Source organism: Tachyglossus aculeatus, chromosome 22 (genome assembly GCF_015852505.1).
Source record: "Tachyglossus aculeatus isolate mTacAcu1 chromosome 22, mTacAcu1.pri, whole genome shotgun sequence".
Lineage (NCBI taxonomy): Eukaryota > Metazoa > Chordata > Mammalia > Monotremata > Tachyglossidae > Tachyglossus > Tachyglossus aculeatus.
Genome location: NC_052087.1, coordinates 52,901,979 through 52,919,165, shown reverse-complemented (window position 1 = coordinate 52,919,165; position 17,187 = coordinate 52,901,979). Strand labels below are relative to the sequence as shown.

General features: G+C 52.7%; 2 protein-coding genes across 2 annotated transcripts in view; one reads left to right on the top strand and one right to left on the bottom strand.

The window, feature by feature from the left end:
* Positions 1-11,905, bottom strand: part of PTDSS2 (phosphatidylserine synthase 2) — a 77,467-nt gene extending 65,562 nt beyond the window's left edge. Inside the window, exons 1-3 of the mRNA XM_038765372.1 lie at positions 11,843-11,905; positions 11,362-11,744; positions 208-309 (exon numbers count right to left, since the gene is read on the bottom strand). Of these exons, the coding sequence (XP_038621300.1) occupies positions 208-309; positions 11,362-11,744; positions 11,843-11,905 (548 nt within the window). The remainder of the gene's footprint in view (positions 1-207; positions 310-11,361; positions 11,745-11,842) is intronic.
* A 2,622-nt stretch (positions 11,906-14,527) lies between these two features.
* The window catches only part of ANO9 (anoctamin 9), a 93,997-nt gene continuing 91,337 nt past the window's right edge, over positions 14,528-17,187 (top strand). Inside the window, exon 1 of the mRNA XM_038765371.1 lies at positions 14,528-15,040. Within this exon, the coding sequence (XP_038621299.1) occupies positions 14,528-15,040 (513 nt within the window). The remainder of the gene's footprint in view (positions 15,041-17,187) is intronic.

The following is a 17,187-nucleotide window of genomic DNA, read 5'->3' as shown; positions in this document are numbered from 1 at the left end:
CGACCCCGGACTCCAAAGCCCAGGCTCTTTCCCCTGAGCCCCGCCGCTTCTCGGGCCCGGCTTCTCTGTCTCTGGGTCCCCGAGGGTGGGTGACGGCCCGGCGGCGGGGGGGCGAGGGGTGTGTTTTTGTGTGTGTGTGTGTGTGTGTGTGTGTGTGTGTGTGTGTGTGTGTGTGTGTGTGTGTGTGTGTGTGTGTGTTTGTGTTACCTTTTGGTGTTGTAGGTGGTGTTTTGGGGCGTCTCTTCCAGTAGCGTCACGTAGCCCAAGGTGCACGTCAGAATGAACAAGACCGTCAGGGTGTGGGCCCGCCTGCAAGACACCGCAATAACCACATCATCACAACCCATCGATCCATCCATCCACCCATCGATCCGTCAATCAATCGGAGGGATTTACCGAGCGCTTACTACGTGCGGGGCGCTGGACTAGGTGCTTGGAGAGGAACAAGACAACAGATTTAGCCGGCGCGTTCCCTGCTCGTAACGAGCCGACAGCCTCGAGCTGTGGGGACCGACATTAACTGAGAAGCAGCGTGGCTCAGTGGAAAGAGCCCGGGCTTTGGAGTCAGAGGTCATGGGTTCGAATTCCAGCTCCACCACTTGGCAGCTGTGTGACTTCGGGCAAGTCACTTTGCTTCTCTGCGCCTCAGCTACCTCAACTGTAAAATGGGGATGAAGACTGTGAGCCCCACCGTGGGACAACCTGATCACCTTGTAACCTCTCCAGCGCTTAGAACAGGGCTTGGCACATAGTAAGCATTTAATAAATGCCACCATTACTATTGAGAAGCAGCGTGGCTCAGTGGAAAGAGCCCGGGCTTTGGAGTCAGAGGTCATGGGTTCAAATTCCGGCTCCGCCACTTGTCAGCTGGGGGACTCTGGGCAAGCCACTTCACTTCTCTGGGTCTCAGTTCCCTCATCTGGAAAATGGGGGTGAAGACTGTGAGCCTCACTGTGGGACAACCTGATCACCTTGTATCCCCCCAGCAGTTAGAACGGTGCTTTACACATAGTAAGCACTTAATAAATGTCATTATTATTATTATTATTATTAATACGGTTTAGAACAGTGCATGGCACATAGTAATAATAATAATAAACACTTAAATACCACCATCATTATTATCAGGACTAAATAAGTCATTTATAATAGCGGCGTGACTCAGCAGAAAGAGCCCGGGCTTGGGACTCAGAGGTCATGAGTTCTAATCCTGCCTCTGCCACTTGTCAGCTGTGTGACTTTGGGTAAGTCACTTTGCTTCTCTGGGCCTCAGTTTCCTCATCTGCAAAATGGGGATGAAGACTGGGAGCCCCACGAGGGACAATCTGATCACCTTGTAACCCCCGAGCGCTCAGAATAGTGCTTTGCACAAAGTAAGCGCTTAATAGATGCCATTATTATTATTATTATTAATAGGGTTTAGAACAGTGCATGGCACATAGTAAACACTTAAATACCATCATCATTATTATTAGGACTAAATAAGTCATTTATAATAGCAGTGTGGCTCAGCGGAAAGAGCCCGGGCTTCGGAGTCAGAGGTCATGAGTTCTAATTCTGCCTCCGCCACTTGTCAGCTGTGTGACTTTGGGTAAGTCACTTTGCTTCTCTGGGCCTCAGTTTCCTCACCTGGAAAATGGGGATGAAGACTGGGAGCCCCACGAGGGACAATCTGATCACCTTGTATCCCCCCCAGCGCTCAGAACAGTGCTTTCCACATAGTAAGCGCTTAACAAATGCCATCATTATTACTATTATAGGTAAGTTCAAGGTATGTGCATAAGTGCTTTGTACAGTGCTTTGCACACTGTAAGCGCCATCCACACTTCAGTAAATTCTTTTTATGCTGAAAGCAGGCCTGCGGGCTAGACACTGGTGATACTCATTACAATAATTGTTAATATTGTTAATTGTTAATCCCGTCCTCGTCCCATCTCTTTTCCCTTCAAAGCCCTACTGAGAGCTCACCTCCTCCAGGAGGCCTTCCCACACTGAGCCCCCTCCTTCCTGTCCCCCTCCCCTCCCCACAGCACCTGCATATATGTATATATGCTTGTACGGATTTATTACTCTATTTATTTTGTTTGTTCATATTTATTGTATTTTTTTTGTTAATATGTTTTGTTCTCTGTCTCCCCCTTCTAGACTGTGAGCCTGCTGTTGGGTAGGGACCGGCTCTATATGTTGCCATCTTGTACTTCCCAAGCGCTTAGTACAGTGCTCTGCACACAGTAAGCGCTCAATAAATACGACTGAATGAATGCATGAATGAATGAATGAATAACCATGGCATTTGTCTACTTGTCGGCTTCATTGTTTTGTTTAGGAGGCCTTCCCAGACTGAGCCCCCTCTTTCCTCTCCCCCTCGTCCCCCTCTCCATCCCCCCCATCTTACCTCCTTCCCTTCCCCACAGCACCTGTATAGATGTTTGTACAGATTTATTACTCTATTTATTTATTTTACTTGTACCTATCTATTCTATTTATTTTATTTTGTTAGTATGTTTGGTTTTGTTCTCTGTCTCCCCCTTTTAGACTGTGAGCCCACTGTTGGGTAGGGGCCGTCTCTCTATGTTGCCAACTTGGACTTCCCAAGCGCTTAGTCCAGTGCTCCGCACACAGTAAGCGCTCAATAAATACAATTGATTGATTGATTGATTGAAGTGGCGGAGCTGGGATTAGAACCCATAACCTCTGATTCCCAAGCCCGCGCTCTTTCCCAAGTGCTTAGGACAGTGCTGCGCACATGGTAAGCACTCAGTAAATACGATGGAAGGAATGAAAGCGCAGCTTCCCAACGCCCGGACGAAAGCCGGCCGTGCGGGCCCGCGGCCCGGGCTGGGAATGGGAAAGGTCGGGAAGGGAAGTTCTAGTTTCCCTGTCACTTCAAAGCCGCTCGGTGTCCTTGGGTGAGTCACTTGACCCGCCCTGTCACGTTCTCCTTAGTCTCATGAGGGGTCAGGAGGCTGTACTGACCGCCCCCGCCAAAGGCCGGGGGGTCACCGGGATCTTTGCAGGCCCCGGACACGTGATGTCAAGTACGGCGTGGCTCAGTGGAAAGAGCCCGGGCTTGGGACTCAGAGGTCATGGGTTCTAATCCCGGCTCCGCCACTTGTCAGCTTGGGCAAGCCACTTCATTCTTCTGGGCCTCAGTTCCCTCATCTATAAAATGGGGATGAAAACTGTGAGCCCCCCGTGGGACAACCTGATGACCCTGTATCTCCCCCAGCAGTTCGAACGGTGCTTGGCACAGAGTAAGCACTTAAGCCGCGTGGCTCAGTGGAAAGAGCCCAGGTTTTGGAGTCAGAGGTCATGGGTTCAAATCCCGGCTCGGCCAACTGTCGGCTGGGTGACTTTGGGCAAGTCACTTCTCTGCGCCTCAGTTACCTCATCTGGAAAATGGGGATTAAGACTGAGCCCCCCCCATGGGACAACCTGATCACCTTGTAACCTCCCCAGCGCTTAGAACAGTGCTTTGCACATAGTAAGTGCTTAATAAATGCCATTATTATTATTATTATACCACCCACCTGAATGGGGCCCAGTCCGGTGGTCAAAGGACCTGGGTTCTAATCCCAGCTCCGCAGAAGCATGACTCAATGGAAAGAGCCTGGGGCTTGGGAGTCAGAGGACGTGGGTTCTAATCCCGGCTCCACCACTTGTCAGCTGGGTGACTTTGGGCAAGTCACTTCACTTCTCTGAGCCTCAGTTCCCTCATCCGGAAAATGGGGATTAAGACTGTGAGCCCCCCGTGGGACAACCTGATCACCTTGTAACCTCCCCAACGCTTAGAACAGTGCTTTGCACATAGTAAGCACTTAATAAATGCCATTATTGTTATTATAATACCGCCCGCCCGAATGGGGCACAGCCAGGTGGTCAAAGGACCTGGGTTCTAATCTCAGCTCCGCAGAAGCAGCAGCCTGACTCAATGGAATGTGAAAACACATTCCTGGACTTGAAAGTTTTTTTTTTTTTTTAATGGTATTTGTTAAGCGCCACTGAGCCATGCTGCTTCTCTCAGAATAAATTCGAACAGCATTCGGAATAAAGAAATGGAATTGTAACTGGACACCCATCATTCCTACGGCATTCAGAATAAATAAATGGAGTTTTAGCTCAACCAACACCATTCATATAGCCTTGAAGCAGCGTGGCTCAGTGGAAAGAGCCCGGGCTTGGAAGTCAGGGGTCGTGGGTTCTAATCCCGGCTCCACCACTTGTCTGTTGTGTGACCTTGGGCAAGTCATTTCACTGGGCCTCAGTTCCCTCATCTGTAAAAGGGGATCAATCAATCAATCAATCGTACTTATTGAGCGCTTACTGTGTGCAGAGCACTGTACTAAGCGCTTGGGAAGTACAAGTTGGCAACATATAGAGACAGTCATCACCACCATCATCATCACCATCAATCGCATTTATTGAGCGCTTACTGTGTGCAGAGCACTGTACTAAGCGCTTGGGAAGTACAAGTTGGCAACATATAGAGACAGTCCCTACCCAACAGTGGGCTCACAGTCTAGAAGGGGGAGACAGAGAACAAAACCAAACATACTAGCAAAATAAAATAAATAGAACTGATATGTACAAGTAAAATAAATAGAGTAATAAATCTGTACAAACATATATACATATATATAGGTGCTGTGGGGAAGGGAAGGAGGTAAGATGGGGGGGATGGAGAGGGGGACGAGGGGGACTGTGAGCCCCACGGGGGACAACCTGATTACCCTGTATCCCCCCCCAGCGCTTAGAACAGTGTTTGGCACATAGTAAACACCTAATAAATACCATCATTATTATTCAGAATAAAGAAACGGAATGATACGTAGACACATACACAGACACACAGACCCAGACGCACCATTCCTGATGACCTTGTATCTCCCCCAGCGCTCAGAATAGTGATTGGCACATAGTAGGCGCTTAACAAATGCCATTATTATTATTATTATTATTATTATTCAGAAAAAAGAAACAGAATGATGGGTAGACACACACACACACACACACACACACACACACACACACACACACAAACAGAGACCCAAACGCACCACTCCTGATGACCGTGCATCTCCCCCAGCTCTAGTACAGTGCTTGGCACATAGTAAGCTCTTAACAAACGCCATCATTATTATTATTCAGAATAAAGAAACGGAATGATAGGTAGACACACACACAGACGCACCATTCCTGATGACCGTGTAACTCCCCCAATGCTTAGAACAGTGCTTGGCACATAATAATAATTCATTCATTCATACAATCATATTTATTGAGCGCTTACTTGTGCAGAGCACTGTACTAAGCGCTTGGGAAGTACAAGTGGGCAACATCTAGAGATGGTCCCTACCCAACGACGGGCTCACAGTGTAGAAGGAGAAGGCACACAACATGACAAAGAATGTGGATAATGATGGCATTTGTTAGGTGCTATGTGCCAAGCACTGTTCTAACTGCATATAATAATGATAATGACGGCCTTTAAGTGGTTACTATGTGCCAAGCACTGTTCTGATTGCACATAATAATGACAATGACGGCATTTAAGAGCTTACTATGTGCCAAGCACTGTTCTAATTGCATATAACAATGATAATGACGGCATTTAAGAGCTTGCAATGTGCCAGGCACTGTTCTAATTGCACATAATAATGATAATGATGGCATTTAAGTGCCTACTGTGCCAAGCACTGTTCTAATTACACATAATAATGATGAAGATGGCATTTAAGTGCTTACTACGTGCCAAGCACTGTTCTAAGCGTTGAGAAGACAAAGTGATCAGGTTGCCCCACTGGGGGCTCACAGGCTTCATCCCCATTTTCCAGATGAAGTCACTGAGGCCCAGAGAATAATAATATAATAATAATGATAGCATTTATTAAGGGCGTACTATGTGCCAGGCACTGTTCTAATTGCCCATAATAATAATAATGATGGCACAAGTGCTTACTATGTGCCAAGCACTGTTCTAAGCGCTGGGGAGAAGACAAAGTGATCACGTTGCCCCACTGGGGGCTCACAGGCTTCATCCCCATTTTCCAGATGAAGTCACTGAGGCCCAGAGAATAATAATATAATAATAATGATAGCATTTATTAAGGGCTTACTATGTGCCAGGCACTGTTCTAATTGCACATAATAATGATAAAGACGGCATTTAAGTGCTTACTATGTGCCAAGCACTGTTCTAATTGCCCATAATAATAATAATGATGGCACAAGTGCTTACTATGTGCCAAGCACTGTTCTAAGCGCTGGGGAGAAGACAAAGTGATCACGTTGCCCCACTGGGGGCTCACAGGCTTCATCCCCATTTTCCAGATGAAGTCACTGAGGCCCAGAGAATAATAATATAATAATAATGATAGCATTTATTAAGGGTTTACTATGTGCCAGGCAGTTCTAATTGCACATAATAATGATAAAGACGGCATTTAAGTGCTTACTATGTGCCAAGCACTGTTCTAATTGCCCATAATAATAATAATGATGGCACAAGTGCTTACTATGTGCCAAGCACTGTTCTAAGCGCTGGGGAGAAGACAAAGTGATCACGTTGCCCCACTGGGGGCTCACAGGCTTCATCCCCATTTTCCAGATGGAGTCACTGAGGCCCAGAGAATAATAATATAATAATAATGATAGCATTTATTAAGGGCTTACTATGTGCCAGGCACTGTTCTAATTGCACATAATAATGATAAAGACGGCATTTAAGTGCTTACTATGTGCCAAGCACTGTTCTAATTGCCCATAATAACAATAATGATGGCACAAGTGCTTACTATGTGCCAAGCACTGTTCTAAGCGCTGGGGAGAAGACAAAGTGATCAGGTTGCCCCACTGGGGGCTCACAGTCTTCATCCCCATTTTCCAGATGAAGTCACTGAGGCTCAGAGAATAATAATATAATAATGATAGCATTTATTAAGTGCTTACTATGTGCCAGACACTGTTCTAATTGCACATAATAATAATAATGACGGCATTTAAGTGCTTACTGTGTGCCAGGCACTGTTCTAATTGCACATAATAATAACAATGACGGCATTTAAGTGCTTACTATGTGCCAAGCACTGTTCTAAGTGCTGGGGAGGTTCCAAGGTGATCAGGTTGTCCCCCGTGGGGCTCACCGTCTTCATCCCCATTTTCCAGATGAAGTCACCGAGGCCCGGAGAATAATAATATAATAATAACGATAGCATTTACTAAGCGCTTACTATGTGCCAAGCACTGTTCTAAGCGCTGGGGAGGAGACAAAGTGATCAGGTTGCCCCCCCCATGGGGCTCACTGTCTTCATCCCCATTTTCCGGATGAAGTCACTGAGGCCCAGAGACTATAATAATAATAGCATTTATTAAGCGCTATGTGCCAAGCACTGTTCTAATTGCACATAATAATAATAATGATGGAACTTAAGTGCTTACTATGTGCCATGCACTGTTCTGAGCACTGGGGAGGAGACAAAGTGATCAGGTTGTCCCCCGTGGGGCTCACCGTCTTCGTCCCCATTTTCCAGATGAAGTCACTGAGGCCCGGAGAATAATAATATAATAATAATGATAGCATTTATTAAGTGCTTACTATGTGCCAAGCATTGTTCTAAGCGCTGGGGAGGATACAAAGTGATCAGGTTGTCCCCCGTGGGGCTCACCGTCTTCATCCCCATTTTCCAGAAGAAGTCACTGAGGCCCGGAGAATAAAAATATAATAAAAATGATAGGCATTTATTAAGTGCTTAGTATGTGCCAAGCACTGTTCTAAGCGCTGTGGAGGAGACAAAGTGATCAGGTTGTCCCCCGTGGGGCTCACCGTCTTCATCCCCATTTTCCAGATGAAGTCACTGAGGCCCGGAGAATAAAAATATAATAATAATGATAGGCATTTATTAAGTGCTTAGTATGTGCCAAGCACTGTTCTAAGCGCTGAGGAGGAGACAAAGTAATCAGGTTGTCCCCCGTGGGGCTCACCGTCTTCATCCCCATTTTCCAGATGAAGTCACTGAGACCCGGAGAATAATAATATAATAATAATGATAGGCATTTATTAAGTGCTTAGTATGTGCCAAGCACTGTTCTAAGCGCTGAGGAGGAGACAAAGTGATCAGGTTGTCCCCCGTGGGGCTCACCGTCTTCATCCCCATTTTCCAGATGAAGTCACTGAGACCCGGAGAATAATAATATAATAATAATGATAGGCATTTATTAAGTGCTTACTATGTGCCAAGCACTGTTCTAAGCGCTGAGGAGGAGACAAAGTGATCAGGTTGTCCCCCGTGGGGCTCACCGTCTTCATCCCCATTTTCCAGATGAAGTCACTGAGGCCTGGAGAATAATAATATAATAATAATGATAGCATTTACAGTGCTGGGGAGGAGACAAAGTGATCAGGTTGTCCCCCGGGGGGCTCACCCTCTTCGTCCCCATTTTCCAGATGAAGTCACTGAGACCCAGAGAGTAATAATGTAATAACAATCATCATCATCAATCGTATTTATTGAGCGCTTACTATGTGCAGAGCACTGTACTAAGCGCTTGGGAAGTACAAATTGGCAACACATAGAGACAGTCCCTACCCAGCAGTGGGCTCACAGTCTAAAAGGGGGAGACAGAGAACAAAACCAAACATACCAACAAAATAAAATAAATAGGATAGATATGTACAAGTAAAATAGAGTAATAAATATGTACAACCATATATCCATATATACAGGTGCTGTGGGGAAGGGAAGGAGGTAAGATGGGGGGGATGGAGAGGGGGACGAGGGGGAGAGGAAGGAAGGGGCTCAGTCTGGGAAGGCCTCCTGGAGGAGGTAAGGTAATAATAATGATAGCATTTATTAAGTGCTTAATATGTGCCAAGTACAACAGTACTAAGCGCTGGGGAGGAGACAAAGTGATCAGGTTGTCCCCCGTGGGGCTCACTGTCTTCATCCCCATTATCCAGATGAGGGAACTGAGGCCCAGAGAAGTGAAGTGACTGGCCCAAGGTGACCCGGCGGAGCCGGGATGAGAACTCCCGAGCCCGGGCTCTTAACGCTGAGCCCCGCCGCTTCTCTGTGGTACATCATGATTCATTCACTCATTCATTCAATCGTATTTATTGAGCGCTTACTGTGTGCACAGCACTGGACTAAGCGCTTGGGAAGTACAGTTGGCAACATCTAGAGACGGTCCCTACCCAACAGTCGGCTCACGGTCTACAACAGTGTGTCGCACATTCATTCATTCAATCGTATTTATTGAGCGCTTACTGTGTGCAGAGCACTGGACTAAGCGCTTGGGAAGTCCAAGCTGGCAACATATAGAGACAGTCCCTACCCAACAGTGGGCTCACAGTCTAGATGTATTTACTGAGTGCTTACTGTGTGCAGAGCAGTGGACTAAGCGCTTGGGAAGTCCAAGTTGGCAACATCTAGAGACGGTCCCTACCCAACAGTGGGCTCACAGTCGAGAAGGGGGAGACAGACAACAAAACAAAACATATTAACAAAATAAAATAAATAGAATAAGTATGTACAAATAAAATTCATTCATTCATTCATTCAATCGTATTTATTGAGCGCTTACTGTGTGCAGAGCACCGTACTAAGCGCTTTGGAAGTCCGAGTTGGCAACATCTAGAGCAGGTCCCTACCCAACGGCGGGCTCACGGTCTAGAACAGCGTGTCGCAGATTCATTCATTCATTCAGTCGAGTTTATTGAGCGCTTACTGTGTGCAGAGCACTGGACTGAGCGCTTGGGAAGTCAATCAATCGTATTTATTGAGCGCTTACTGTGTGCAGAACACTGGACTAAGCGCTTAGGAAGTCCAAGTGGGCAACAACTAGAGGCGGTCCCTACCCAACAGCGGGCTCACAGTCTAGAAGGGGGAGACAGACAACAAAACAAAACATATTAACAAAATGAAATAAATAGAATAGATATGCACAAGTAAAACAGAGTAATAAATCTGCACAAACATATATACACATATACAGGTGCTGTGGGGAAGGGAAGGAGGTAAGGCGGGGGGGGGGGATCAAGCGCTCACTAAGTCCAAGTGGGCAACATCTAGAGGTGGTCCCCACCCAACAGCGGGCTCACAGTCTAGCACAGTGTGTGGCAGATTCATTCATTCATTCGTATTTATTGAGCGCTTACTGTGTGCACAGCACTGTACTAAGCGCTTAGGAAGTCCAAGTGGGCAACAACCAGAGGCGGTCCCTACCCAACAGTGGGCTCACAGTCTAGAAGGGGGAGACAGACAACAAAACCAAACATATTAACAAAATGAAATAAATAGAATAGATATGTACAAGCAAAATAAATAGAGTAATAAATCTGTACAAACATATATACAGGTGCTGTGGGGAAGGGAAGGAGGTAAGGCGGGGGGGATCAAGTGGGCAACATCTCGAGGCGGTCCCCACCCAACAGCGGGCTCACAGTCTAGCACAGTGTGTCGCAGATTCATTCATTCATTCAATGGTATTTATTGAGCGCTTGCTGTGTGCAGAGCACTGGACTAAGCGCTTGGCGAGTCCGAGTGGGCAACTTCTAGAGGCGGTCCCCACCCAACGTGTTGAGAAGCAGCGTGGCTCAGGGGAAAGAGCCCGGGCTTTGGAGTCCGAGGTCAGGGGTTCGAATCCCGGCCCTGCCCATTGGCAACTGGGTGACTTTGGGCAAGTCACTTCACTGGGCCCCGGCCCACGTCCTCCCCCGGGCCTGGAATGCCCCCAATCCCTCTGCCCCTCCGCCAAGCTCGCTCTCTTCCTCCCTTCAAGGCCCTGCTGAGAGCCCACCTCCTCCAGGAGGCCTTCCCAGACTGAGCCCCTTCCTTCCTCTCCCCCTCGTCCCCCTCTCCATCCCCCCATCTTACCTCCTTCCCTTCCCCACAGCACCTGGATATATGTATATATGGTTGTACAGATTTATTACTCTATTTATTTATTTATTTATTTTACTTGTACATTTCTATCCTATTTATTTTATTTTGTTGGGATGTCTGGTTCTGTTCTCTGTCTCCCCCTTTTAGACTGTGAGCCCACTGTTGGGTAGGGACTGTCTCTATGTGTTGCCAATTTGGACTTCCCAAGCGCTTAGTACAGTGCTCTGCACATAGTAAGCGCTCAATAAATACGATTGATTGATTGATTGATCGGGCCTCAGTGACCTCATCTGGAAAATGGGGATGAAGGCTGTGAGCCCCCCCCGTGGGACAACCTGATCGCCTTGTAACCTCCCCAGCGCTTAGAACGGTGCTTTGCACGTAGTAAGCGCTTAATAAATGCCATCATTATTGTTATAAGAGCGGGGTCCCGGTGTAGACGGTTCGGGCTCGTGGGGTAGCGGCGTTGGCGGGGTCTCACCAGAAGAAGGTGTTGGTGCCGTCGTCGTAGACCCGGGACTCGTTGTGGGGGCGGTGGTGGGGGGGGGGGCTCGGGCGGGGAGTCGGGGGGGGCCTGCTCCCCCGCCGGCCCCCCGGGCCTCCGCTCGGGCCTCCGCTCGGACCCCCGCATCGGGCCCCAACACCCTCACACGCCCGACCACCTCCCGCCCTCCCTCCCCTCAGGCCCCACGAGGGCCGGGGCCGCCGCGGAGCACGCCGGGAACGGGGGCAGCACCGCTTCAAGGGCCGCCGCGGAGCACGCCGGGACTCGTGGTCCTCCTTAGGAGCCAGGGTCGGCCCCAGGGCATGCTGGGAGACGAGTCTCTCGGGCCGCCGCGGAGCACGCCGGGACTCGTGGTCCTCCTGAGGAGCCACGGCCGGCCCCGGGGCATTCTGGGACGCCGAGGCTCTCGGGACTTGAAGGGGCGAGCCCGGCCCGGCCCCGGGGCATGCTGGGAGACGAGTCTCTCGGGCCGCCGCGGAGCACGCCGGGACTCGTGGTCCTCCAGGGGAGCCCGGGGCATTCTGGGACGCCTAGTATCTCGGCCGCCGCGGAGCATGCCGGGACTCGTGGTCCTCCTTAGGGGCCAGGGTCGGCCCCGGGGCATGCTGGGAGACGAGTCTCTCGGGCCGCCGCGGAGCACGCCGGGACTCGTGGTCCTCGTGAGGAGACACGGTCGGCCCCGAGGCATGCTGGGACGCCGAGTCTCTCGGGCCGCCGCGGAGCACGCCGGGACTCGTGGTCCTCCTGAAGAGCCACGGTCGGCCCCGGGGCATTCTGGAACGCCGAGTCTCTCGGGCCGCCGCGGAACATGCCGGGACTCGTGGTCCTCCTGAGGAGCCACGGTCGGCCCCGAGGCATTCTGGGACGCCGAGGCTCTCGGGACTAGGGGGGGTGACGGGGGAGACCCTGCCCGGCCCCGGGGCATGCTAGGACGCCGAGTCAATCGGACCGCCGAGGAGCACGCCGGGACTCGTGGTCCTCCTGAGGAGCCACGGCCGGCCCCGGGGCATTCTGGGACGCCGAGGCTCTCGGGACGCGGGGGGAGCCCTGCCCGGCCCCGGGGCATTCTGGGACACCGAGTCTCTCGGTCCGCCGCGGTGCACGCCGGGACTCGTGGTCCTCCTGGGGAGCCCGCGGCATTCTGGGACGCCTAGTATCTCGGCCGCCGCGGAGCACGCCGGGACTCTTGCTGCCGCCGCGGAGCATGCCGGGACTCGTGGTCTTCCTGAGGAGCCAGGGTCGGCCCCGGGGCATTCTGGGACTTCGAGTCTCTCGGCCCGCTGCGGAGCATGCCGGGACTCGTGGTCCTCTTAGGAGCCAGAGTCAGCCCCTGGGCATTCTGGGACGCCGAGTCTCTCGGGCCTCCGCGGAGCACGCCGGGACTCGTGGTCCTCCTGAAGAGCCACGGTCGGCCCCGGGGCATTCTGGGACGCCGATACTCTCGGGCCGCCGCGGAGCACGCCGAGACTCGTGGTCCTCGTGAGGAGCCAGAGTCGGCCCCTGGGCATTCTGGGACACCGAGTCTCTCGGGACTCGTGGTCCTCCTGAAGAGCCACGGTCGGCCCCGGGGCATTCTGGAACGCCGAGTCTCTCGGGCCGCCGCGGAACATGCCGGGACTCGTGGTCCTCCTGAGGAGCCACGGTCGGCCCCGAGGCATTCTGGGACGCCGAGCCTCTCGGGACTCGGGGGGGTGACGGGGGAGACCCTGCCCGGCCCCGGGGCATGCTGGGACGCCGAGTCAATCGGGCCGCCGAGGAGCACGCCGGGACTCGTGGTCCTCCTGAGGAGCCAGGGTCGGCCCCGGGGCATTCTGGGACGCCGAGGCTCTCGGGACTTGGGGGGGGGAGCCCTGCCCGGCCCCGGGGCATTCTGGGACACCGAGTCTCTCGGGCCGCCGCGGAGCACGCCGGGACTCGTGGTCCTCGTGAGGAGACACGGTCGGCCCCGGGGCATTCTGGGACGCCGAGTCTCTCGGGCCGCCGCGGAGCACGCCGGGACTCGTGGTCCTCGTGAGGAGACACGGTCGGCCCCGAGGCATGCTGGGACGCCGAGTCTCTCGGGCCGCCGCGGAGCACGCCGGGACTCGTGGTCCTCCTGAAGAGCCGCGGTCGGCCCCGGGGCATTCTGGAACGCCGAGTCTCTCGGGCCGCCACGGAACATGCCGGGACTCGTGGTCCCCCTGAGGAGCCAGGGTCGGCCCCGGGGCATTCTGGGACGCCGAGGCTCTCGGGACTTGGGGGGGGGGAGCCCTGCCCGGCCCCGGGGCATTCTGGGACGCCGAGTCTCTCGGGCCGCCGCGGAGCATGCCGGGACTCGTGGTCCTCCTGAGGAGCCACGGTCGGCCCCGAGGCATTCTGGGACGCCGAGGCTCTCGGGACTAGGGGGGGTGACGGGGGAGACCCTGCCCGGCCCCGGGGCATGCCAGGACGCCGAGTCAATCGGGCCGCCGAGGAGCACGCCGGGACTCGTGGTCCCCCTGAGGAGCCAGGGTCGGCCCCGGGGCATTCTGGGACGCCGAGGCTCTCGGGACTTGGGGGGGGGGAGCCCTGCCCGGCCCCGGGGCATTCTGGGACGCCGAGTCTCTCGGGCCGCCGCGGAGCATGACGGGACTTGTGTTCCTCCTGAGGAGTCAGGGTTGGCCCCGAGGCATTCTGGGACGCCGAGTCTCTCGGGCCGCCGCGGAGCACGCCGGAACTCGTGGTCCTCGTGAGGAGCCGTGGTCGGCCCTGGGGCATGCTGGGACGCCGAGTCTCTCGGGCCGCCGCGGGGCATGCCGGGACTCGAGATCCTCCTGAGGAGCCAGGGTTGGCCCCGGGGCATTTTGGGACGCCGAGCCTCTCAGAACTCTGCGGAGCACCCCGGGACTCGTGGTCCCCCTGACAACCCCCGCCCGGCCCCGGGGCATGCTGGGACGCCGAGTCTCTCGGGCCGCCGCGGAGCACGCCGGGACTCGTGGTCCTCCTGAAGAGCCACGGTCGGCCCCGGGGCATGCTGGGACGCCGAGACTCTCGGGCCGCCGCGGAGCACGCCGGGACTCGTGGTCCTCGTGAGGAGCCAGGGTCGGCCCCGGGGCATTCTGGGATTTCGAGACTCTCGGGCCGCCGCGGAGCATGACGGGACTCGTGGTCCTCGTGAGGAGCCATGGTCGGCCCCGGGGCATGCTGGGACGCCGAGTCTCCCGGGCCGCCGCGGATTATGACGGGACTTGTGGTCCTCCTGAGGGGCCATGGTCGGCCCCGAGGCATTCTGGGACGCCGAGGCCCTCGAGACTCGAGGAGAGCCCTGCCCGGCCCCGAGGCATTCTGGGACAGCGAGTCTCTCGGGCCGCCGCGGAGCACGCCGGGACTCATGGTCCTCCTGGGGAGCCAGGGTTGGCCCCGGGGCATTCTGGGACGCCTAGTCTCTCGGGCCGCCTTAGAGCATGCCGGGACTCTTGCCGCCGCCGCGGAGCATGCCGGGACGCGTGGTCCTACTGAGGAGCCCTGGCTGGCCCCGGGGCATTCTGGGACACCGAGTCTCTCAGTCCGCACGAGGTTGGGGCAGCCGCGGAGCGCGCCGGGACCTGTGGGCGTCCTGAACAACCCTGGCCGGCCCCGGGGCATTCTGGGACACCGTAGGGCCGCGGAGCATGCCGGGACTCGTGGTCATTCTGGGGTGCCGAGTTTCATCCCCCCGTCTTACCTCCTTCCCTTCCCCACAGCACCTGTATATATGTATATATGGTTGTACATATTTATTACTCTATTTATTTATTTATTTATTTATTTTACTTGTACATTTCTATCCTACTTATTTTATTTTGTTGGTATGTTTGGTTCAGTTCTCTGTCTCCCCCTTTTAGACTGTGAGCCCACTGTTGGGTAGGGACTGTCTCTATGTGATGCCAATTTGTACTTCCCAAGCGCTTAGTACAGTGCTCTGCACATAGTAAGCGCTCAATAAATACGATTGATTGATTGATTGATTGATTGATTGACAACCTGATCACCTTGTAACCTCCCCAGCGCTTTGTACATAGTAAGCGCGTAATAAATGCCATTATTATTATTATTAATGTCCGTCTCCCCCACTCTAGACTATGAGTTAGTTGTAGGCAGGGACTGTGATCGTTTACTGCTGCACTGTTCTTTGCCAAGCGCTTAGTACAGTGCTCTGCACACAGTCAGCGCTTAAAGCGTTCGAATGAATGAATGTACGGGACAGCCCCCGGGGCATTGTGGGACACGTAGTCTCTCCGATCGGCCGCGGAGCATGCCGGGATTCGTAGTCCTGACGAAGAGGCCTGAGAGGCGGCGGGAGGTTATATGGAGCGCCGCCCCGGGGCATTGTGGGATGTGTAGTCTCTGGCCGCGGAGCATGCCGGGACTCGTAGTCCTGAGGAAGAGGCCTGAGTTGCGGGAGGTTATGTGGAGCGCCGCCCCGGGGCATTGTGGGACGTGTAGTCTCTCCGATCCGCCGCGGAGCATGCCGGGACTCGTAGTCCCCATTGACTCAATCAATCAATCGTATTTATTGAGCGCTTACTGTGCGCAGAGCACTGTACTAAGCGCTTGGGAAGCACAAGTTGGCAACATATAGAGACGGTCCCTACCCAACAGTGGGCTCACAGTCTAAAAGGGGGAGACAGAGAACAAAACCAAACATGCTAACAAAATAAAATAAATAGAATAGATACGTACAAGTAAAATAAATAAATAAGTAGAGTAATGAACACGTACAAAGTGGCCTGAGAGGCCACTTCATCTCCTGCGGGGGCTGCGTTTTCACACGGATGGATTAATAATAATAATAGCATTTATTAAGCGCTTACTATGTGCAAAGCACTGTTCTAAGCGCTGGGGAGGTTACAAGGTGATCAGGTTGTCCCACGGGGGGCTCACAGTCTTAATCCCCATTTTCCAGATGAGGGAACTGAGGCCCAGAGAAGTGAAGTGTCTTGCCCAAAGTCACACAGCTGACAATTGGCAGAGCTGGAATTTGAACCCATGACCTCTGACTCCAAAGCCCGTGCTCTTTCCACTGAGCCTAATAATAATAATAATAATAATAACAATAATAATGATAATGTTGGTATTTGTTAAGCGCTTACTGTGTGCCAAGCACTGTTCTAAGCACTGGGGGGGGGGGGATACAGGGCGATCAGACTGTCATTCTTTCATTCATTCATTCAATCATAGTTATTGAGCGCTTACTGTGTGCAGAGCACTGTACTAAGCGCTTGGGAAGTACAAGTTGGCAACATCTAGAGACGGTCCCTACCTAACATCGGGCTCACAGGCTAGAAGGGGGAGACAGACGACAAAACAAAGCATGTGGACAGGTGTCAAGTCATCAGAACAAATAGAATTAAAGCTAAATGCACGTCATTAACAAAGTAAAATGGTAAATATGTAAGTAAAATAAGTAGAGTAATATATCTGTTCAAACATATATACAGGTGCTGTGGGGAGGGGAAGGAGGTAGACTGTGAGCCCACTGTTGGGTAGGGACTGTCTCTATATGTTGTCAATTTGTACTTCCCAAGCGCTTAGTACAGTGCTCTGCACATAGTAAGCGCTCAATAAATACGATTGATGATGATGATGATGTGGGGGATGGAGAGGAGAAAGGGGGCTCAGGCTGGGGCTCACGGTCTTCATCCACATTTTCCAGATGAGGTAACTGAGGCCCAGAAAAGTGAAGTGATTTGCCCAAGGTCACCCAGCTGACAAGTGGCTGAGCCGGGATTCGAACCCACGACCTCTGACTCCCAAGCCCAGGCTGTTTCCGCTGAGCCACGCTGCTTCTCTGATTTGAGACTT